General features: G+C 35.9%; 1 protein-coding gene across 1 annotated transcript; it reads right to left on the bottom strand.

Annotated features, from left to right (window-relative positions):
• Positions 1–21,290: 21,290 nt before the first annotated feature.
• On the bottom strand, positions 21,291–24,958 carry LOC114521466 (ATP synthase lipid-binding protein, mitochondrial-like). The gene is made up of 5 exons (XM_028541931.1): positions 24,847–24,958; positions 24,707–24,760; positions 22,978–23,008; positions 22,714–22,824; positions 21,291–21,592 (listed from the first exon to the last, which is right to left on the bottom strand). The coding sequence occupies exons 1-5, from the start codon at positions 24,889–24,891 to the stop codon at positions 21,423–21,425; spliced, it is 411 nt and encodes a 136-aa protein (XP_028397732.1). The 5' UTR covers positions 24,892–24,958; the 3' UTR covers positions 21,291–21,422.
• Between the last annotated feature and the right edge of the window lie 59 nt (positions 24,959–25,017).

Raw genomic sequence — 25,017 nt, 5'->3', positions numbered from 1 at the left:
TTATACAATTATTTTCTGCATAGCAACATAATTATGTGGTATTGTGCTGAGCTAAACACGATTTCAAGGTTTTATATTCCAGTTGCATGTATAAAGCGCTTAACTACATTTTGCGTAGTTAAATCGTAGTTTGCCCAGATATTCTGGACTCTGATTGGCCAATTCTGTCAATAACTATAATTAACAGTTAATTCTTTATACCGGGTTGCGCAAAAAAAGTTAACCTGTTTGATCGAGTTTAACGTGAAAACTAGGACACATGTTACACTGAAATAACTTTCTTTAGATTCATGAATGTCTAACTTACAATTTGGTATATACCATGCGTATTTTGATACAGTATTCCCCGAGATATCAACGTTTTACTTTTAGTACGTATTTTTTAAAGCATGCAAAAATTAGTCAAAAATGGCATATTAAATAAGAAAAGATAATCATGTTCGTTTTCAACGGTATGACTTCTTGAGCATTATTGTTAACTAACGTTAAACAAGGCATATATTGAGAAAAGTACAAGCAGAATTCATGCGAAATCGTTTCATTGTTGAATTTGTGGGCTACCGAACGAATTTTATCCCCCCATGGGACATGAAATATTTGGAACAAAGTCTAAACCAAAATTTTTGCGAATTGGCGGGAAAGGCTGAGACTAATTGTCAAGCAAAAATTCATTTCTTGGTTCAATCAACTTTATATCTCTTGAGATGTACTTTCATTTGGTTTCAAATTTATGTCAGAGCTATTGCAACTTTCATAAAAAACGGCAATATATAAATAAATAATACTGCAGAACGGATTTCTCAGCGCTGACTGACTAAAATATCTAAACGCGAGAAGATCACCACTGTGTTTTACACGTTTTCATCAGGCAAGACGGATATTTTAAAACATAAAATAATGCAGTTGCTAAATAAATTCCAAGCTTGAATTATGGGCTGTCTTTGCACATGAATAAATATCTTATGGTAAGGGGAAGAAAAGATTCCCTTTAACGTAATTCTCACTTTTCCTAAAAAATCTTGATATATACTAATGCTAATTAGTTTTTAATAATACGTCTGAGAAATTTAATTTTACCATAATTTTTTTTCCAGTTGTAATTTTTCTAGGAATCATTTTTCTCATAACACCTCTGATATCAAATTCTTCCAAGTTTGTAACTTGTACGAGAGTAGAGACTTATTTCGAAAACAGAAGAGGTAAGCAAAACATCAATGAGAATAAGCTCATGCATGCAGGTTAATTTGAGCGAAGACACCGTGAGATAACGACAGACGAGCTATAGATGAGCATCACATGCCTGTTCGGAGAAATGAGACATTTACAAAGCAGTCAAGGACCACGAAGCTTTTAAAAACCTCTCTTCTAAAAATAATGCTTTTCTTAATGCAGCTACTGCTCGGAACTTATGCACTTTGAAAAGCAAATAGCCGAAGTTGACACGGTTTCAATTAAAATCGGCAGCAGTATCGTCGCTTCAATAAAAGCCCATAATATGAACGAATATTAATCCACTATACACTACATAGCCAAGTCTCTTTCGTATTCTAACATGCTAAATAATACGATATTGAAAATAAAATACATTAACCCGACTTTATTAGCCTATCTTCCCAAAATCCACTAACAGTCCACTTAATTTACTTGCATGAACCATGCATGCATTTCAGAATTAGATCGGACGTCCCGTGTGTGTTCACGTTGTGCAAGATAGTATGCTATGCTAATGCTATAAATAGTATGATCCAGACGCTTATAGGAAACTCCCATCACACTCGGGTAGAATATTAATAAAAACAGTATTTATTGAAAAGGTTGGAATATATATATAGTGATGGTATTTTGGAAATAATGTTAAACAAGGATCTTCACACGAAAAATACTTGTATGACAACATCGTTGTCAGGTTCGGTTGTGTTCAGGGCTTACACGCATTAAGGCTGGTTGGCTGTTATTCCAAGCTATGGTTTAAAGTTCATAAGACTACCAGCCAGGGCGTGAAATAACGTTTTGTACCAAGTCGGACACGAGTCCGACCAGGTTAGGATTTACTCGGACTTGACGAAAAGTTGGTCGGACATTGCAAAAAAAGGCAACTGTGCCAATTACAGGGTTGTTCAGCGTGACAGCGCATATTTGATATAGCTTATAGCGGTAAGCACAAACTTTAAGTGCAGAACTTCATGACAAGTAAATACATTGTGTGTATAAAGCCCGCTGCGTAAAACTCTACTGAATTGGGCCGGTTGTACAGAACGTTTTAACTGCAATTTTGTGGTTGAAATTAATGTAGTTTAACTCCAGAATAGGCGACATGAAATCACTTCGGAAACAGAAAAATGAATTTTCAAATTTACTCGGACATAAGTCCGTGCTATTCGTGAATTGCATGCTAAAGTTTAAAAGATTTACAGACCATACAATGCCATCGGTACAATATGTATGAATAAAGTCAATAATATATTAAAACGGCACATTAAACCTAAAAATGAAGAAGCATGGACAAACAGAGTTGCCTGAATATGTTAACATAAAAATCGATACATCTGGAAGAAAACATACGTTAATTGTATAGCCTAATTAAATTAATTGCATGCATGCGCTGGCCCGGCTATATATCTTTATACACCGCAAACATGAAAGTTTTCAATTACTCAGTTTATCACGGAGATAAAAATAAAAACATTCCAATAAGGGATTCATTGTAGAGCGGGCAGCCGAAGGCAAAAGTTAGTTGTTTTGGAAAGGTCGAATTTCACCTTTTCTAAACCATCGCAATTTCAGTGGGTTTACTAAAGACTGGACGACAACGACATGGCGTATAAGAATACAACTTAGAATAAATACAATCAGCATAATAGCATTAATAGGATATATAAGAGAGTTTTAATTTTAATAGTGGAAAGGTTCCTAGCTTCCCTCCAAACAATTCCATCGCTATATGGCATTGGTTTAGTCACACCAAGGGTCCCACAGTAGTCTTAAGGACGATTAAGGTGAAAAGATTACTTGAAACGTGAAAGTGGTGAAATTAACCCAATTTTTGAACGCGAAAGAGATTATGGATTTTTGCTTATTTTATACATGACTGCAAATGGGAAGACTTGTAGCAGAGAATCTACTTGCTCTGATTAGTTTTCTATAGCAATGGCGCAATGTAATGACTTTATGAACCTATCAACCTAACGAGGTGATAGCCCATCATTCTCTGCGCGCTTGGGGTTCAACGTCTACTGTTAAAGTGCAATTGACTATCAAACGGACCGCGATAATATCATCTTATAAACCAATCAACACAATTTCACACAGAAAGCCAACTAATGTCTTGAAGTCTAAGAAACTCAAAAAATTATGTCAGTCGAGGTATTATAGCATCTGGTGTATCAAGGGTCACACGTCGCATGCGCCGAACGCATTGAAAAACAATATAGATAATAAGCTGAGATGTCTCATCATCTATTGCTTTAAATGCATGCGTCGGCGTTAGATCATGTAGCGTCAACGCAGTGACTAGCCTCGTAACATCCAAGATGAAGAAATGGCTGCAAAGACATTTGCATGCATTTCTGCAGTTAAAAAACGGCAAATGTAATTTGTACAAAACTATATAGGTTTATATATAGATACACTGAACCATTAAGAGGAGATGTCGCGTATTTTGGCGGGAAAACACTCAAAAACGTAAAATCTTTTCGGCGTACCGCTCAAAATTAATTTATTTTACTTTTATTCAGTTTAGATTATGTTGTGAACTAATTTTTTTAACTGTATTTGGTGAATGCAAAACACCAAACAAAGGAGTTATTACAAACTAATACTAGTAATGCGGCTATCAACAATGTTATAATGTCAACGCCATTATAACTGAAATGAATACAAAAGAAGCTTTGATTCAATTGTCATTTTCTTCACGGCGAAACCTTTTCATTCTCACAATATTTTGAGATTATACAGTAAACATACTTTGTGAATGCTTTTCAGGTTTGCAAAACATTTTTAATGCTGAAAATTTTAGTACTGTTGCATGAGGATATAACTGAGGTTTTGAGCATATTACGCGACATAGAAAAATATCCCCTCTTAATAAGCTATCGCTGCTGTATTCACTAGCTGGGACTGAGGAGTTTCGTCTCTTCGTCATCACAATAGGGCGCATGTAAACTTCTTTTACTTACATGAATTTAATAAGTCTTTCGTTGCTTCAAAGGAATGCTATCCTTCACGTACGAATTACTTAAAACACTATCCATAATTTGTTTTCAAATTTTCTCGCAATTTCAGGGGATTTTTTTAAAATTCATTTTTCATCTATAATATCGTGTTTGAGCTGCTATCTTTACAACAATAGCCTATACGATATACGCCACTGTGCGTTAACGTTTGTGATCTCATGTTGACCCAGCCCGATTAAACCTGGCCTAAATCAATCAATCTCGAAACCAGAGCCCAATGGATCGTGGGCTCTGGTTTCGAGATTTGGCCTAAATCAATATACAGTAAAGACAGGGAGCGATCTGTAAATCGAGCTACTTCTAATGAGGCTGACTCTGAAACTGGCTTGGAACGTGATTACCTTATTTTCCTCTTAGGAAATAACAGGATTACCTTATTTTCCTCTTCTCATCTCATCTATTTATCTCAATATGGTAGCTGAATGCAACCTTCATGTTCTCCAGGAAAGCAGCTTTCACGGCAATGAGGCTGACTCAGGTCCCAGCAGGTGCCGAGAGTGAGTTGCTCAAAGCTCGCTCAGGATAAAACTGACTTGAAATTATAGCCCCACATAGGCCTTTTCATCCGGTGACGTTATTGTTATAATACTATTGCTATGTTCATACACGCATTTTGATGCACAATGTTTTTCGCCCAACATTTTTCTCCGAACTCGATCCCCTTCAACAGCAAACGCTGCCTCCGCGTAAGATGACCAGCTATATATAGAATAGTAACGATATTACGTATCTATATTGCGTTGAACATCTATTTTATTGATTTGCTCACAACTACATGTTAAAGATTACATAGAGAGTTACATATCGAAATATATTGACAAATTATTTTCCCAAAGATTTCATTTTGGATTATTCTACAGAATGCCTGAATGGCAACTGTAGCTCTAGAAAACAGGCCTGAAGACAGCTTTGAAGGTCGCCGACAGTCCGATTGAATCGATTTTCGGCCAAACCATCTGGACGTCGAACTGGAATTGCGGCGATTTTCCCCGAAGTAACCAGTAAACCAGGGCCAAGGCAACGACAAGGACCAAAATTATAAATAGTGTTGTTGCCATAACTATAGAAATAACATACAAATGCATAAAAACACGAAGACTGGATAATCACAATTCACAAACATTACACGAAGAGACAATTTTAGGCATTTGAAAGTAAAATGTATGGCCCCGGAAGCACTGGTACAATATTATCTTGGGTGACAGCGTTTACTGAGAATAATGGCTTTCAAAATCAATTATGAAATTAGAAAGCATGATTTTACTTGTAGCTTGAAAGAGCAAACCTTACTGATTGCTTGCTCAATATCTTCCTCTGACGACTTGACTTGTTCAGGATAAAGCTTTCCAAGTGCTGGTTTTGTTCTCTGAACGAGGAAGAGACTATATTCAATGAAGTCTACTTCCTTCGAACTTTCATTATATTCACTTACCGGATATCATGCACGCGCGCAATTCTTCCAGCGTAATGCTATAAGTGGCTTATAGCTGAGCCAATATTAGGCTGTGAGGAAGTCTCGTGACAGGTCAAGTATTCGTTGAAGCACGTTTTCGAAACTTTATACAATTATTTTCTGCATAGCAACATAATAATGTGGTATTGTGCTGAGCTAAACACGATTTCAAGGTTTTACATTCCAGTTGCATGTATAAAACTCTTAGCTACATTTTGCGTAGTCAAATCGTAGTTAGTCCAGATATTCTGGACTCTGATTGGCCAATTCTGTCAATAACTATAATTAACAGTTACTTCTTTATACCGGGTTGCGCAAAAAAAGTTAACCTGTTTGATCGAGTTTAACGTGAAAACTAGGACACATGTTACACTGAAATAACTTTCTTTAGATTCGTGAATGTCTAACTTATATGCAATTTGGTATATACCATGCGTATTTTGATACAATATTCCCCGAGATATCAGCGTTTTACTTTTAGTACGTATTTTTTAAAGCATGCAAAATTAGTCAAAAATGGCATATAAAGATAATCATGTTCGTTTTCAACGGTATGACTTCTTGAGCATTGTTAACTAATGTTAAACGAGGAATATATTGAGAAAAGAACAAACAGAATTCATGCGAAATTGTTTCATTGTTGTATTTGTGGGCTACCGAACGAATTTTATCCCACCATGGAACATGAAATATTTGGAACAAAGTCTAAACCAAAATTTTTGCGAAATAGCGGGAAAGGCTGGGACTAATTGTCAAGCAAAAACTCATTTCTTGGTTGAAACAACTTAATATCTCTTGAGATGTGCTTTCATTTGGTTTCAAATTTATGTCAGAGCTATTGCTCTTATAACAACTTTCATAAAAAACGGCAATATATAAATAAATAAATACTGCAGAACGGATTTCTCATGCAGCGCTGACTAAAATATCTAAACGCGAGAAGATCACCACTGTGTTTTACACGTTTTCATCAGGCAAGACGGAGATTTTAAAACATAAAATAATGCAGTTGCTAAATAAACGCCAACCTTAAATATGGGCTGTCTTTGCACATGAATATATATCTTATGCATGGTATGGTGAAGGGGAAGAAAAGATTTCCTTTAACGTAGTTCTGACTTTTCTTAAAAAATCTTGATACTAATGTTAATTAGTTTTTAATACGTCTCAGAAATTTAATTTTACCATAATTTTTTTTCCAGTTGTAATTTTTCTAGGAATCGTTTTTCTCGTAACACCTCTGATATCAAATTCCTCCAAGTTTGTAACTTGTACGAGAGTATAGAGACTTATTTCGAAAACAGAAGAGGTAAGCAGAACATCAAACAATGAGAATAAGCTCATGCATGCAGGTTAATTTGAGCGAAGGCACCGTGAGATTTGAGCATAGAAATTATAGACATATATTTGTCTATTATTTCTATGGATTGAGTGAAGGCACCGACAGAGCGAGTCAGCGAGCTATATATAGGATGAGCATCACATGCCTGTTCGGAGAAATGAGACATTTGCAAAGCAGTCAAGGACACATGCACGCTTGCTCAAAGCTCGCTCAGGATAAAACTGACTTGAAATTATAGCCCACATAGGCCTTTTCATCCGGTGACGTTGTTGTTATAGTACTATGCTATGTTTATATACGCATTTTAATGCACAATGTTTTTCGCTCAACATTTTTCTCCGAACTCCCCTTCACCAGCAAACGCTGCCCCCGCGTAAGATGACCAGCTATATATAGAATAGTAACGATATTACGTATCTATTGCGTTGAACATCTATTTTATGATTTGCTCACAACTACATGTTAAAGATTACATAGAGAGTTACATATCGAAATATATTGACAAATTATTTTCCCAAAGATTTCATTTTGTTTAATTTCAGAATCCACGATTGCGATGTTCAGACTTGCATAGATTGACTCAGCCAATGGCAAAGTAGGCATAACAAAATCCATTGCACATAGGCACACTAGCAAACTGAACTGCCCAACAAGCCGCTCTCACCCGTAGCAAAGGGATTATTCTGCAGAATGCCTGAATGGCAACTGTGCCCCCAGCACAGGCCCGAAGACAGCTTGGAAGGTCTGCTGCCCGTTTGGATCGTTTTTTGGCCAAACCATCTGGACGTCGAACTGGAATTGCAGCGATGTTACCCAGAAGTACACAAAAACGCAAAGCAGGACAAGGACCAAAATCATAAATAGTTTTGTTGCCATAACTATAGAAATAACATACAAATGCATAAAAACACGAAGACTGGATAATCACAATTCACAAACATTACACGAAGAGACAATTTTAGGCATTTAAAAGTAAAATGTATGGCCCCGGAAGCACTGGTACATATTATCTTGGGTGAAAGCGTTTACTGAGAATAATGGCTTTCAAAATCAATTATGAAATTAGAAAGCATGATTTTACTTAATAAAAAGACTTCTTTTCAAACATTTTAATATAAAAGTGAGCGATAAAATTACACGACGTTTCGATGTCATCATAACATCATTCTCAAGTGAATCAAAACTAGATGTAAAACGACCCTTTTTTGCGTGGCTTCGTTTAGGCTCTTCTAACGTCCGGGATCGTCGGGTCGTTTGGGGAGACAGCTCTTTACAAATACTCACAGAACACACATATATTTATAACTCTTTATTCGTGCTTCGGTGCTTGAGATGTGCTCTTCCCGTGCTCCTGTATCAACTAACTGTTTTCTGCTTAATCATACTGTGCTATATCGCTACATGATATCCCTTTTCAATAACCCATTGTGCATTGTTCATTGTGCATATTACGTGTATCATGTTTCCTATATTACATAGAATAAACATGTCCTTAAATGCTATGAGCTAAAAATTTGCGTTTGTCCTGAGCATGCAAGGGCTAATCGACCATGACTATGTACAATAAAAGTGGATTAATAAATGCAGAAACAAGTTTGACCATAGGTAGCCCAACACTCGTGGTCCGCGCGCGTACACGCTACTCAGTGATTAGATATGCTAATCACTGAGTAGCGTGTACGCGCGCGGACCACGAGTGTTGGGCCACCTATGGTTTGACTGTCTGGTTTTGGAAATGTTTTTCATTAAAGAACTAAAGCCCAGCTTAAATGGACAGTCGGATTCTATTAAATCTAAATTATTTTAATTAGTCCTATGTTGTACACTATACAGGGTGTATCAAAAAAAACGCAACCACTTAATATTCTAAAATTCATATTGTTTATAAGCTCAATAGATTTTATGCCCCTGGGATTTTAAAATGGCTTCTAATCGTACAGTTCAACTGCTAATGGTCAAATCAGCTAAACTAATAATGGTGCAGCTAACAACCGAACAACGAGTTTTTATTGTTGTGCATGATAACTTGAGTGCTAACTGTCGACCTTGTAAGATTCATTGTAAATAAAATTTTACTCGTTAAATACTTTCAATTCAGCTCGTTGGTTTACGCACCCGACTTTGCTTACCAACGATTGTGCCGCTAGAATATGATTACAAGCTTTCTCGCATTTCAGGGGCCAAACGTCTTTTGTGTTGTAGAACAAAGAGGATATTCATGAATATTAAGTGTTGCGTGTTTTTTTTATACACCCTGTACATACATTATTACACCATAGCTTTTATCCTTTATATATATAACCTATTTTAATGATGTATTGCAGAATTTTATTAATCCACTTTTATTGTACATAGTCATGGTCGATTAGCCCTTGCACAGGACAAATGCAAATTTTTAGCTCATAGCATATAAGGACATGTTTATTCTAGTTTCTATTCACTTGAGAATGATGACATCGAAACGTCGTGTAATTTTATCGTTCACTTTTATATTAAAATGATTTTACTTGTATCTTGAAAGAGCAAACCTTACTCATTGCTTACTCAATATCTTCCTTTGACGACTTGACTTGTTCAGGATAAAGCTTTCCAGGTGCTGGTTTTGTTCTCTGAACGAGGAAGAGACTATATTCAATGAAGTCTAATTCCTTCGAACTTTCATTATATTCACTTACCGGATATCACGCGCGCAATTCTTGCAGCGTAATGCTATAAGTGGCCTATAGCTGAGCCAATAGGGACCTTAAGATGCACCAAATCTACGACGCGGACGTGACATGAAGACAGCCACTATTCGTCTATTGGCTATTAAGAACCTAGTTTAAATCAGTTATACATACTGCTTTCAATACGCCTCTGACTTTCTTCACCATACCATTTGTCTATAATCAAGTTTTACTCTATAGCTGTTGTGAAACTATGGAAAAAAGTATTACTTCACGTCCGCGTCGTAGATTTGGTGCATCTTAAGCTCCCTAATATTAGGTTGTGAGGAAGTCTCGTGACAGGCCAAATATTCGTTGAAGCACGTTCTCGAAACTTTATACAATTATTTTCTGCATAGCGACATAATTATGTGGTATTGTGCTGAGCTAAACACGATTTCAAGGTTTTACAGTTGATGTATAAACTCTTAACTACATTTTGCGTAGTTAAATCGTAGTTAGCCCAGATACTCTGGACTCCGCATGATTGGCCAATTCTGTCATAACTATAGTTAACAGTTACTTCTTTATACCGGGTTGCGCAAAAAAAGTTAACCTGTTTGATCGAGTTTAACGTGAAAACTAGGACACATGTTACACTGAAATAACTTTCTTTAGACTCATGAATGCCTAACTTACAATTTGGTATATACCATGCGTATTTTGATACAGTATTCCCCGAGATATCAGCGTTTTACTTTTAGTACGTATTTTTTAAAGCATGCAAAATTAGTCAAAAATGGCATACTAAATAAGAAAAGATAATCATGTTCGTTTTCAACGGTATGACTTCTTGAGTATTGTTAACTAACGTTAAACAAGGCATACATTGAGAAAAGTACAAGCAGAATTCATGCGAAATTGTTTCATTGTTGTATTGTGGGCTACCGAACGAATTTTATCCCCCCATGGAACATGAAATATTTGGAACAAAGTCTAAACCAAAATTTTTGCGAAATGGCGGGAAAGGCTGGGACTAATTGTCAAGCAAAAATTCATTTCTTGGTTGAAACAACTTAATATCTCTTGAGATGTACTTTCATTTGGTTTCAAATTTATGTCAGGGCTATTGCTCTTATAACAACTTTCATAAAAAACGGCAATATATAAATAAATAAATACTGCAGAACGGATTTCTCAGCGCTGACTGACTAAAAATCTAAACGCGAGAAGATCACCACTGTGTTTTACACGTTTTCATCAGGCAAGACGGAGATTTTAAAACATAAAATAATGCAGTTGCTAAATAAACGCCAACCTTAAATATGGGCTGTCTTTGCACATGAATATATATCTTATGCATGGTATGGTGAAGGGGAAGAAAAGATTTCCTTTAACGTAGTTCTGACTTTTCTTAAAAAATCTTGATACTAATGTTAATTAGTTTTTAATACGTCTCAGAAATTTAATTTTACCATAATTTTTTTTCCAGTTGTAATTTTTCTAGGAATCGTTTTTCTCGTAACACCTCTGATATCAAATTCCTCCAAGTTTGTAACTTGTACGAGAGTATAGAGACTTATTTCGAAAACAGAAGAGGTAAGCAGAACATCAAACAATGAGAATAAGCTCATGCATGCAGGTTAATTTGAGCGAAGGCACCGTGAGATTTGAGCATAGAAATTATAGACATATATTATGTCTATTATTTCTATGGATTTGAGTGAAGGCACCGACAGAGCGAGTCAGCGAGCTATATATAGGATGAGCATCACATGCCTGTTCGGAGAAATGAGACATTTGCAAAGCAGTCAAGGACACATGCACGCTTGCTCAAAGCTCGCTCAGGATAAAACTGACTTGAAATTATAGCCCCACATAGGCCTTTTCATCCGGTGACGTTGTTGTTATAGTACTATTGCTATGTTTATATACGCATTTTAATGCACAATGTTTTTCGCTCAACATTTTTCTCCGAACTCCCCTTCACCAGCAAACGCTGCCCCCGCGTAAGATGACCAGCTATATATAGAATAGTAACGATATTACGTATCTATTGCGTTGAACATCTATTTTATTGATTTGCTCACAACTACATGTTAAAGATTACATAGAGAGTTACATATCGAAATATATTGACAAATTATTTTCCCAAAGATTTCATTTTGTTTAATTTCAGAATCCACGATTGCGATGTTCAGACTTGCATAGATTGACTCAGCCAATGGCAAAGTAGGCATAACAAAATCCATTGCACATAGGCACACTAGCAAACTGAACTGCCCAACAAGCCGCTCTCACCCGTAGCAAAGGGATTATTCTGCAGAATGCCTGAATGGCAACTGTGCCCCCAGCACAGGCCCGAAGACAGCTTGGAAGGTCTGCTGCCCGTTTGGATCGTTTTTTGGCCAAACCATCTGGACGTCGAACTGGAATTGCAGCGATGTTACCCAGAAGTAAACAGCAAAGCAGGACAAGGACCAAAATCATAAATAGTTTTGTTGCCATAACTATAGAAATAACATACAAATGCATAAAAACACGAAGACTGGATAATCACAATTCACAAACATTACACGAAGAGACAATTTTAGGCATTTAAAAGTAAAATGTATGGCCCCGGAAGCACTGGTACAATATTATCTTGGGTGAAAGCGTTTACTGAGAATAATGGCTTTCAAAATCAATTATGAAATTAGAAAGCATGATTTTACTTAATAAAAAGACTTCTTTTCAAACATTTTAATATAAAAGTGAGCGATAAAATTACACGACGTTTCGATGTCATCATAACATCATTCTCAAGTGAATCAAAACTAGATGTAAAACGACCCTTTTTTGCGTGGCTTCGTTTAGGCTCTTCTAACGTCCGGGATCGTCGGGTCGTTTGGGGAGACAGCTCTTTACAAATACTCACAGAACACACATATATTTATAACTCTTTATTCGTGCTTCGGTGCTTGAGATGTGCTCTTCCCGTGCTCCTGTATCAACTAACTGTTTTCTGCTTAATCATACTGTGCTATATCGCTACATGATATCCCTTTTCAATAACCCATTGTGCATTGTTCATTGTGCATATTACGTGTATCATGTTTCCTATATTACATAGAATAAACATGTCCTTAAATGCTATGAGCTAAAAATTTGCGTTTGTCCTGAGCATGCAAGGGCTAATCGACCATGACTATGTACAATAAAAGTGGATTAATAAATGCAGAAACAAGTTTGACCATAGGTAGTCCAACACTCGTGGTCCGCGCGCGTACACGCTACTCAGTGATTAGATATGCTAATCACTGAGTAGCGTGTACGCGCGCGGACCACGAGTGTTGGGCTACCTATGGTTTGACTGTCTGGTTTTGGAAATGCTTTTCATTAAAGAAATAAAGCCCAGCTTAAATGGACAGTCGGATTCTATTAAATCTAAATTATTTTAATTAGTCCTATGTTGTACACTATACAGGGTGTATAAAAAAAACCGCAACCACTTAATATTCTAAAATTCATATTGTTTATAAGCTCAATAGATTTTATGCCCCTGGGATTTTAAAATGGCTTCTAATCGTACAGTTCAACTGCTAATGGTCAAATCAGCTAAACTAATAATGGTGCAGCTAACAACCGAACAACGAGTTTTTTATTGTCGTGCATGATAGCTTGAGTGCTAACTGTCGACCTTGTAAGATTCATTGTAAATAAAATTTTACTCGTTAAATACTTTCAATTCAGCTCGTTGGTTTACGCACCCGACTTTGCTTACCAACGATTGTGCCGCTAGAATATGATTACAAGCTTTCTCGCATTTCGGGGGCCAAACGTCTTTTGTGTTGTAGAACAAAGAGGATATTCATGAATACTAAGTGTTGCGTTTTTTTTTTATACACCCTGTACATTATTACACCATAGCTTTTATCCTTTATATATACAGGGTGTCCCAAAAAAAACGAAAACTATTGAAATCACTCATTGTTAAAATTTGAATGCTGTGTTCACGAATTACAGCCCGTGGGGATTTAATGCAACTTATAAAATGCTAAATGCTTTGTGTTGCTAGAGAAAGGGGACATATCGAAGGTCATGGTCTTTGAGATGCACATTTAAATAATGTTATCCATATTTGTAAATTGTAATATTGTTGATAAATATCATTTTGCGAACAAGCAAATTTTACTGCGTCATATGCATGCATAAAAATGACTACATGGCAAACATTTATACACCTATGGGTCCCAACAGAGTGCTTAGGCATTCAAACTCTAACAATTGCATTGTTATGGGTGATTTCAATAGTTTTCGTTTTTTTTGGGACACCCTGTATAACCTATTTTAATGATGTATTGCAGAATTTTATTAATCCACTTTTATTGTACATAGTCTGGTCGATTAGCCCTTGCACAGGACAAATGCAAATTTTTAGCTCATAGCATATAAGGACATGTTTATTCTAGTTTTAATTCACTTGAGAATGATGACTTCGAAACGTCGTGTAATTTTATCGTTCACTTTTATATTAAAATGATTTTACTTGTATTTTGAAAGAGCAAACCTTACTGATTGCTTACTCAATATCTCCTTTGACGACTTGACTTGTTCAGGATACAGCTTTCCAAGTGCTGGTTTTGTTCTCTGAACTAGGAAGAGACTATATTCAATGAAGTCTACTTCCTTCGAACTTTCATTATATTCACTGACTTACCGGATATCACGCGCGCAATTCTTGCAGCGTAATGCTATAAGTGGCCTATAGCTGAGCCAATAGGGACCTTAAGATGCACCAAATCTACGACGCGGACGTGACATGAAGACAGCCACTATTCGTCTATTGGCTATTAAGAACCTAGTTTAAATCAGTTATACATACTGCTTTCAATACGCCTCTGACTTTCTTTACCATACCATTTGTGTATAATTTTTACTCTATAGCTGTTGTGAAACTATGGAAAAAAGTATTACTTCACGTCCGCGTCGTAGATTTGGTGCATCTTAAGCTCCCTAATATTAGGTTGTGAGGAAGTCTCGTGACAGGCCAAATATTCGTTGAAGCACGTTCTCGAAACTTTATACAATTATTTTCTGCATAGCGACATAATTATGTGGTATTGTGCTGAGCTAAACACGATTTCAAGGTTTTACATTCCAGTTGAATGTATAAAACTCTTAACTACATTTTGCGTAGTTAAATCGTAGTTAGCCCAGATACTCTGGACTCTGCATGATTGGCCAATTCTGTCATAACTATAGTTAACAGTTACTTCTTTATACCGGGTTGCGCAAAAAAAGTTAACCTGTTTGATCGAGTTTAACGTGAAAACTAGGACACATGTTACACTGAAATAACTTTCTTTAGACTCATGAATGCCTAACTTACAATTTGGTATATACCATGCGTATTTTGATACAGTATTCCCCGAGATATCAGCGTTTTACTTTTAGTACGTATTTTTTAAAGCATGCAAAAATTAGTCAAAAATGGCATACTAAATAAGAAAAGATAATCATGTTCGTTTTCAACGGTATGACTTCTTGAGTATTGTTAACTAACGTTAAACAAGGCATACATTGAGAAAAGTACAAGCAGAATTCATGCGAAATTGTTTCATTGTTGTATTTGTGGGCTACCGAACGAATTTTATCCCCCCATGGAACATGAAATATTTGGAACAAAGTCTAAACCAAAATTTTTGCGAAATGGCGGGAAAGGCTGGGACTAATTGTCAAGCAAAAATTCATTTCTTGGTTGAAACAACTTAATATCTCTTGAGATGTACTTTCATTTGGTTTCAAATTTATGTCAGGGCTATTGCTCTTATAACAACTTTCATAAAAAACGGCAATATATAAATAAATAAATACTGCAGAACGGATTTCTCAGCGCTGACTGACTAAAATATCTAAACGCGAGAAGATCACCACTGTGTTTTACACGTTTTCATCAGGCAAGACGGAGATTTTAAAACATAAAATAATGCAGTTGCTAAATAAACGCCAACCTTAAATATGGGCTGTCTTTGCACATGAATATATATCTTATGCATGGTATGGTGAAGGGGAAGAAAAGATTTCCTTTAACGTAGTTCTGACTTTTCTTAAAAAATCTTGATACTAATGTTAATTAGTTTTTAATACGTCTCAGAAATTTAATTTTACCATAATTTTTTTTCCAGTTGTAATTTTTCTAGGAATCGTTTTTCTCGTAACACCTCTGATATCAAATTCCTCCAAGTTTGTAACTTGTACGAGAGTATAGAGACTTATTTCGAAAACAGAAGAGGTAAGCAGAACATCAAACAATGAGAATAAGCTCATGCATGCAGGTTAATTTGAGCGAAGGCACCGTGAGATTTGAGCATAGAAATTATAGACATATATTATGTCTATTATTTCTATGGATTTGAGTGAAGGCACCGACAGAGCGAGTCAGCGAGCTATATATAGGATGAGCATCACATGCCTGTTCGGAGAAATGAGACATTTGCAAAGCAGTCAAGGACACATGCACGCTTGCTCAAAGCTCGCTCAGGATAAAACTGACTTGAAATTATAGCCCCACATAGGCCTTTTCATCCGGTGACGTTGTTGTTATAGTACTATTGCTATGTTTATATACGCATTTTAATGCACAATGTTTTTCGCTCAACATTTTTCTCCGAACTCCCCTTCACCAGCAAACGCTGCCCCCGCGTAAGATGACCAGCTATATATAGAATAGTAACGATATTACGTATCTATTGCGTTGAACATCTATTTTATTGATTTGCTCACAACTACATGTTAAAGATTACATAGAGAGTTACATATCGAAATATATTGACAAATTATTTTCCCAAAGATTTCATTTTGTTTAATTTCAGAATCCACGATTGCGATGTTCAGACTTGCATAGATTGACTCAGCCAATGGCAAAGTAGGCATAACAAAATCCATTGCACATAGGCACACTAGCAAACTGAACTGCCCAACAAGCCGCTCTCACCCGTAGCAAAGGGATTATTCTGCAGAATGCCTGAATGGCAACTGTGCCCCCAGCACAGGCCCGAAGACAGCTTGGAAGGTCTGCTGCCCGTTTGGATCGTTTTTTGGCCAAACCATCTGGACGTCGAACTGGAATTGCAGCGATGTTACCCAGAAGTAAACAGCAAAGCAGGACAAGGACCAAAATCATAAATAGTTTTGTTGCCATAACTATAGAAATAACATACAAATGCATAAAAACACGAAGACTGGATAATCACAATTCACAAACATTACACGAAGAGACAATTTTAGGCATTTAAAAGTAAAATGTATGGCCCCGGAAGCACTGGTACAATATTATCTTGGGTGAAAGCGTTTACTGAGAATAATGGCTTTCAAAATCAATTATGAAATTAGAAAGCATGATTTTACTTAATAAAAAGACTTCTTTTCAAACATTTTAATATAAAAGTGAGCGATAAAATTACACGACGTTTCGATGTCATCATAACATCATTCTCAAGTGAATCAAAACTAGATGTAAAACGACCCTTTTTTGCGTGGCTTCGTTTAGGCTCTTCTAACGTCCGGGATCGTCGGGTCGTTTGGGGAGACAGCTCTTTACAAATACTCACAGAACACACATATATTTATAACTCTTTATTCGTGCTTCGGTGCTTGAGATGTGCTCTTCCCGTGCTCCTGTATCAACTAACTGTTTTCTGCTTAATCATACTGTGCTATATCGCTACATGATATCCCTTTTCAATAACCCATTGTGCATTGTTCATTGTGCATATTACGTGTATCATGTTTCCTATATTACATAGAATAAACATGTCCTTAAATGCTATGAGCTAAAAATTTGCGTTTGTCCTGAGCATGCAAGGGCTAATCGACCATGACTATGTACAATAAAAGTGGATTAATAAATGCAGAAACAAGTTTGACCATAGGTAGTCCAACACTCGTGGTCCGCGCGCGTACACGCTACTCAGTGATTAGATATGCTAATCACTGAGTAGCGTGTACGCGCGCGGACCACGAGTGTTGGGCTACCTATGGTTTGACTGTCTGGTTTTGGAAATGCTTTTCATTAAAGAAATAAAGCCCAGCTTAAATGGACAGTCGGATTCTATTAAATCTAAATTATTTTAATTAGTCCTATGTTGTACACTATACAGGGTGTATAAAAAAAACCGCAACCACTTAATATTCTAAAATTCATATTGTTTATAAGCTCAATAGATTTTATGCCCCTGGGATTTTAAAATGGCTTCTAATCGTACAGTTCAACTGCTAATGGTCAAATCAGCTAAACTAATAATGGTGCAGCTAACAACCGAACAACGAGTTTTTATTGTCGTGCATGATAGCTTGAGTGCTAACTGTCGACCTTGTAAGATTCATTGTAAATAAAATTTTACTCGTTAAATACTTTCAATTCAGCTCGTTGGTTTACGCACCCGACTTTGCTTACCAACGATTGTGCCGCTAGAATATGATTACAAGCTTTCTCGCATTTCGGGGGCCAAACGTCTTTTGTGTTGTAGAACAAAGAGGATATTCATGAATACTAAGTGTTGCGTTTTTTTTTTATACACCCTGTACATTATTACACCATAGCTTTTATCCTTTATATATACAGGGTGTCCCAAAAAAAACGAAAACTATTGAAATCACTCATTGTTAAAATTTGAATGCTGTGTTCACGAATTACAGCCCGTGGGGATTTAATGCAACTTATAAAATGCTAAATGCTTTGTGTTGCTAGAGAAAGGGGACATATCGAAGGTCATGGTCTTTGAGATGCACATTTAAATAATGTTATCCATATTTGTAAATTGTAAATATTGTTGATAAATATCATTTTGCGAACAAGCAAATTTTACTGCGTCATATGCATGCATAAAAATGACTACATGGCAAACATTTATACACCTATGGGTCCCAACAGAGTGCTTAGGCATTCAAACTCTAACAATTGCATTGTTATGGGTGATTTCAATAGTTTTCGTTTTTTTTGGGACACCCTGTATAACCTATTTTAATGATGTATTGCAGAATTTTATTAATCCACTTTTATTGTACATAGTCTGGTCGATTAGCCCTTGCACAGGACAAATGCAAATTTTTAGCTCATAGCATATAAGGACATGTTTATTCTAGTTTTAATTCACTTGAGAATGATGACTTCGAAACGTCGTGTAATTTTATCGTTCACTTTTATATTAAAATGATTTTACTTGTATTTTGAAAGAGCAAACCTTACTGATTGCTTACTCAATATCTCCCTTTGACGACTTGACTTGTTCAGGATACAGCTTTCCAAGTGCTGGTTTTGTTCTCTGAACTAGGAAGAGACTATATTCAATGAAGTCTACTTCCTTCGAACTTTCATTATATTCACTGACTTACCGGATATCACGCGCGCAATTCTTGCAGCGTAATGCTATAAGTGGCCTATAGCTGAGCCAATAGGGACCTTAAGATGCACCAAATCTACGACGCGGACGTGACATGAAGACAGCCACTATTCGTCTATTGGCTATTAAGAACCTAGTTTAAATCAGTTATACATACTGCTTTCAATACGCCTCTGACTTTCTTTACCATACCATTTGTGTATAATTTTTACTCTATAGCTGTTGTGAAACTATGGAAAAAAGTATTACTTCACGTCCGCGTCGTAGATTTGGTGCATCTTAAGCTCCCTAATATTAGGTTGTGAGGAAGTCTCGTGACAGGCCAAATATTCGTTGAAGCACGTTCTCGAAACTTTATACAATTATTTTCTGCATAGCGACATAATTATGTGGTATTGTGCTGAGCTAAACACGATTTCAAGGTTTTACATTCCAGTTGAATGTATAAAACTCTTAACTACATTTTGCGTAGTTAAATCGTAGTTAGCCCAGATACTCTGGACTCTGCATGATTGGCCAATTCTGTCATAACTATAGTTAACAGTTACTTCTTTATACCGGGTTGCGCAAAAAAAGTTAACCTGTTTGATCGAGTTTAACGTGAAAACTAGGACACATGTTACACTGAAATAACTTTCTTTAGACTCATGAATGCCTAACTTACAATTTGGTATATACCATGCGTATTTTGATACAGTATTCCCCGAGATATCAGCGTTTTACTTTTAGTACGTATTTTTTAAAGCATGCAAAAATTAGTCAAAAATGGCATACTAAATAAGAAAAGATAATCATGTTCGTTTTCAACGGTATGACTTCTTGAGTATTGTTAACTAACGTTAAACAAGGCATACATTGAGAAAAGTACAAGCAGAATTCATGCGAAATTGTTTCATTGTTGTATTTGTGGGCTACCGAACGAATTTTATCCCCCCATGGAACATGAAATATTTGGAACAAAGTCTAAACCAAAATTTTTGCGAAATGGCGGGAAAGGCTGGGACTAATTGTCAAGCAAAAATTCATTTCTTGGTTGAAACAACTTAATATCTCTTGAGATGTACTTTCATTTGGTTTCAAATTTATGTCAGGGCTATTGCTCTTATAACAACTTTCATAAAAAACGGCAATATATAAATAAATAAATACTGCAGAACGAATTTCTCAGCGCTGACTGACTAAAATATCTAAACGCGAGAAGATCACCACTGTGTTTTACACGTTTTCATCAGGCAAGACGGAGATTTTAAAACATAAAATAATGCAGTTGCTAAATAAACGCCAACCTTGAAATATGGGCTGTCTTTGCACATGAATATATATCTTATGGTAAACGGGAAGAAAAGATTTCCATTAACGTAGTTCTGACTTTTCTTAAAAAATCTTGATACTAATGTTAATTAGTTTTTAATAGGTCTAAGAAATTTAATCTTACCATAATTTTTTTTCCAGTTGTAATTTTTCTAGGAATCGTTTTTCTCGTGACACCTCTGATATCAAATTCCTCCAAGTTTGTAACTTGTACGAGAGTATAGAGACTTATTTCGAAAACAGAAGAGGTAAGCAGAACATCAAACAATGAGAATAAGCTCATGCATGCAGGTTAATTTGAGCGAAGGCACCGTGAGATTTGAGCATAGAAATAATAGACATCTATTATGTCTATTATTTCTATGGATTTGAGTGAAGGCACCGACAGAGCGAGTCAGCGAGCTATAGGATAAGCATCACATGCCTTTTCGGAGAAATGAGACATTTGCAAAGCAGTCAAGGACACACGAAAAATACTTGCATGACAACATCGTTGTCAGGTTCGGTTGTGTTCAGGGCTCACACGCATTAAGGCTGGTTGGCTGCAATTCCAAGCTATGGCAAAAAAAGTTTAAAGTTCATAAGACTACCAGCTACCGAAAATCACACATTTATCAAGATTTATTTCGTGCAAATCGTGTTCCATTTCATTCGCAACCCCAACAATATCACTTAAGTCGGATTTTTTGGAAACCAGGAAGGAGTATTCCAAAGCAGGCACAGGGACAGAAATTTTAGAAAACTAGGCCCCTTTTAATTTGTCGCTCATAAAGGTGTAATGACTCAGCTGAAAAGTCGGGTTGTCGAATTCTTTCGCGCACCGTGAAATGACTTTCGTTATTATTAATGTAACTCTCTCTTTCACGTCCTAACACCATATAAGAAAATTCGAAATGATCGGCAGAAAATTGCGCATCAGAAGTATAATTTAAAACAAACATTTTATTAGCCAAACACTTTCAAACCTAGTAATTGTTAGATTTATCTTATTGTCAACACGATCATATTTAAACATGGCTAATGGTTATAACGTCTATAGCTATATTTCCATTTCGTCTACAGAGCAAAGAGAATAAGGAAGGCCATCATAAGACAAAATAACCCCATCGCTTCTGATAAGGCGAAACCCATAATAGCGTAGGAGAACAGCTGTGGTTTCAGCGATGGATTTCTCGCATAGCCAATTATAAGACTGCCGAACACAGTTCCGATTCCAGCTCCACTGCCTGCAAAAAAACGAAATTAAGTTTACAGCCAACCAAAAACTCATTCAAATTTCCGAACTCTGCAAAAAGTTGATTATTTAAAATGTAAGTTTAGTATGAGACAGCAGTTAACTATTCTGGAAAATGATCTTTACATTGCCTGTAGTGTATGAGTCCAACAAAAAGAGGAAACGGCTCAATCTTGCATTAGTTCATGAAAAATAATGGTTTCTGTAAATGTTTGCCGCCACTTAGAAGCACATTTTAACTGCTTTACGCGATGTACATGTTTCAAGAATAAAAATGTACATTTATTTAAAGCTGGAGTCGAGTTGTTCAAAATCATGAGGTTAATCTGATCCAGGTTTTGAAAAATATCCAACAATCGCTGAAACTGTTGCTTTACGTGGTATAAAGACAGGTCAAAATATGTGGACTGTCAAAGTATGTCACATCTCAGTGAAAATTTAAACCACCAAAAAATGCATTATACAGTGAATGAATTAGCTCACGAGCGCTGCTATTTCTGCCATTTTTGATTAAGGCCGCCATACAGGTAGAAAAACAACCAAGTGGCAGATCAAAGCTAGCCAAAAATATATAAACAGTTAGACCCTCAACTGATCCAAATCTCAACAGCCAAACTAAAACTTCTATCATTTAAACTATTAATACGTATTAAGTAACTTTATTTGATGGTCTTTAAGACCAAAATTTCTCTCTCCATACAGAAGAAAGGGCTCAAAAGTGAATTGATTAAATTTTTCAGTCTGTGTGAGCTAACTTGCAGACAATTGAGTAATGATTGCTTTATAGAAGTACTCTGAACTCTGGCAACACTAAATACCAAAATATTGCATTTTTAATGATATTTTTTATTGATTTTTAAATTTTTTTTTTACCCCTTTGATTTAAGCAAAAACAGGGATTGATACTTCCTGATAGTTTCTCCTGGCCTTTACAGAGGGGGTAGAGAACACATAGGTACCACATGCTTAGTTTGTTGCATTATTTTTGAAAATTAGGTTCATTTGACCATCTGGGTAATTTAAAAGAACATGTAGTATTTAAGCCTTAGTGCTAAATCAATAGTTTCAAATGAACAGATGAACACTAGAAGAATGAACGTCACAGTACTGTACCTGCACATCCAACTGTGGCAGCACCAGCTCCAATGAACTTAGCAGCTGTTTCGACATCTCTAACACTAGCACTTGTTTGAATTGATCTTGTTGCAAGCATATTGTTGCTTTCTACAAAATTTAAATTTAACAAAATGAGACAATTATAAACCAGGTATAAGAGAGCAATATTTCAAGATAAGGGAACAGCTTATAATCTCATTAATCTGTGGTGGGTCTCAGTACTGCACAAAGAAGAATGCAAATACATATGAAGCACCTTACCAAATGATGGGTTTACAACAGCCACACAGGTCTAAAAAAACAGGGGGAAATATTCAATACAATACAATTTATTTAAAGTCAGTACAAAAATATAATGTGTATAATCAAGTTCTTTGGTCTATGGTCAAAATTGCAGTTACTAATTAGTATCTGTACACATCATTCTACGCTATTCCCAGTGGCTTTAATTTAAAAGTAATGCTTGTAAAATTTTTAATCACAATGTCCAGAGTACATTTAGCTAAAATGTTCCATAATACTAAAAACTGCAGCATACAAAATAAAAAGGAAAATTTATTTTTAACTTGGCAACATGACAGCATTATTCATTCCTAGTGAATTATTTTTAAATTCTGATTTGCCTTTATATTTGTAATCTCACACATTGTTCATTATGGTTTTAAATGAATATGAGCTAGATTCTTGAATGCCAAAGTTAGGCAATTTTCAAATTTGCAAGCCACACATTGTTCTGAGCAGAGCCAATGCACAAACCTGACTAGGCATTACTTTTAATTACCAAGGACAAACCATATCCCAAATTAAAATGTATTAACAACACTTATTTTATTAAAGCTACACTAACTAGCTCACTATACATTTGAAAATTAATACAAAAAAACATGTAACAGCAGTAGAAATTTCCATAGTTAAAAAGACCTGGGGGCGGTTGTAGGAAGGCTGGATAACGCTATCCACCGGATAGTGATTTTCTCTACCGTTCTAAAAATTATACTGTTCCAACAATTATTAAAGAGATCATCAATTTAGGAATACTAAGATTTAATCAAAGTTATAGCAAACAATGGGTGATTTTAAAGCAATTGATCAAATCACTAAAAAAATCACTGGTGGATAGTGCTATCCGGCTTTCATACAACCAGCCCCTGGGAATAGGCAGGGATGTAACTAGCATTTTAATTATTAAGTTTTTAATTTTTCATGCCTCCAAGTCGCTTAGATCATGGTTACACGGATATATCTTATCAGTATACATTTTAGCTAGTTATTTCATGTAAATGCACATTAGACTTGTCTTAAAAGGATAGGGGTGCCCATGGATCAAGAAAAAGTGCCTGTTCAAACAGAGCTCCCTGTTCAATATGGTAAGAGAACAGGCAAATCAGTCATTTGCACAAATCGGTGGGCATAAAGAGGTACAAATATTAAATTATTTGTACTATTGTATAAATATTTCAACATACAATAAATTACCAAAAGTTAGGAATGCATAAAAGTTCATCAATAAAAACTTGTCAGTTATATTAGCAACAAAACTCAAAAAAAAGGTTAAAAATGCCAATTGACTATTATAACATGAATTAATAATGCTAAAGTCTCACAATACTAGTACTATATATTGATATGACTTTCAAGCATCTATATATTAAAATTAAAAGTATTTCAACAGCAAGATAATCAAGACTCCTTCAAAAGTGCACAGTAAAAGGCCTGTGTTATTTAAAAAATAATACAAACCAAGATGACACAGTGATTGACTGATTGTAATGTAAATCGACATGAAAAAAGCAGCTAAATGTAAGGTACAGAGTTCAAGCGAAGTAGACTGAGTTATCACATGGCGGCAAAGGCATGCAAGAATATCAATAAAATCGCAGCAAAAATGTACGAATTTCGATCTATTGCCACATAACTATCTACGTATACAACAACTTAACAACAATGGAGTGATTCTGTAACGCCAAAACATTCAAATAATTGTACAAACCTTAGCAAGTGTTGGACTAGCGTTGCGCATGGTCGTAAGCCGGCCATTTCCAACCTACAAAGAAACAGGGAAAATTCATAAGAAATAATCAACTAAAGCCGGCATATCTTCATCAGTGACAAGAATACACTAATACTTACAATTGCCCTTAAAACCGGCGAACCTAACTTGCTGTAACTGTACATATTTTCTACAGATTTTTCACCAAATATCACACAGTTCCAACAAAAAAGTGAACCAGGAGGAAGTTCGCAATGCGGGCTGGGTATTTGACCACCTCACGAGAAACGTTACCAGTCTCCGGCCGTGCC

Source organism: Dendronephthya gigantea, unplaced genomic scaffold, assembly GCF_004324835.1.
Source record: "Dendronephthya gigantea isolate DGI-Jeju-01 unplaced genomic scaffold, DenGig_1.0 000000F, whole genome shotgun sequence".
NCBI lineage: Eukaryota > Metazoa > Cnidaria > Anthozoa > Malacalcyonacea > Nephtheidae > Dendronephthya > Dendronephthya gigantea.
This window is presented reverse-complemented; position numbering and strand designations above follow the sequence as displayed.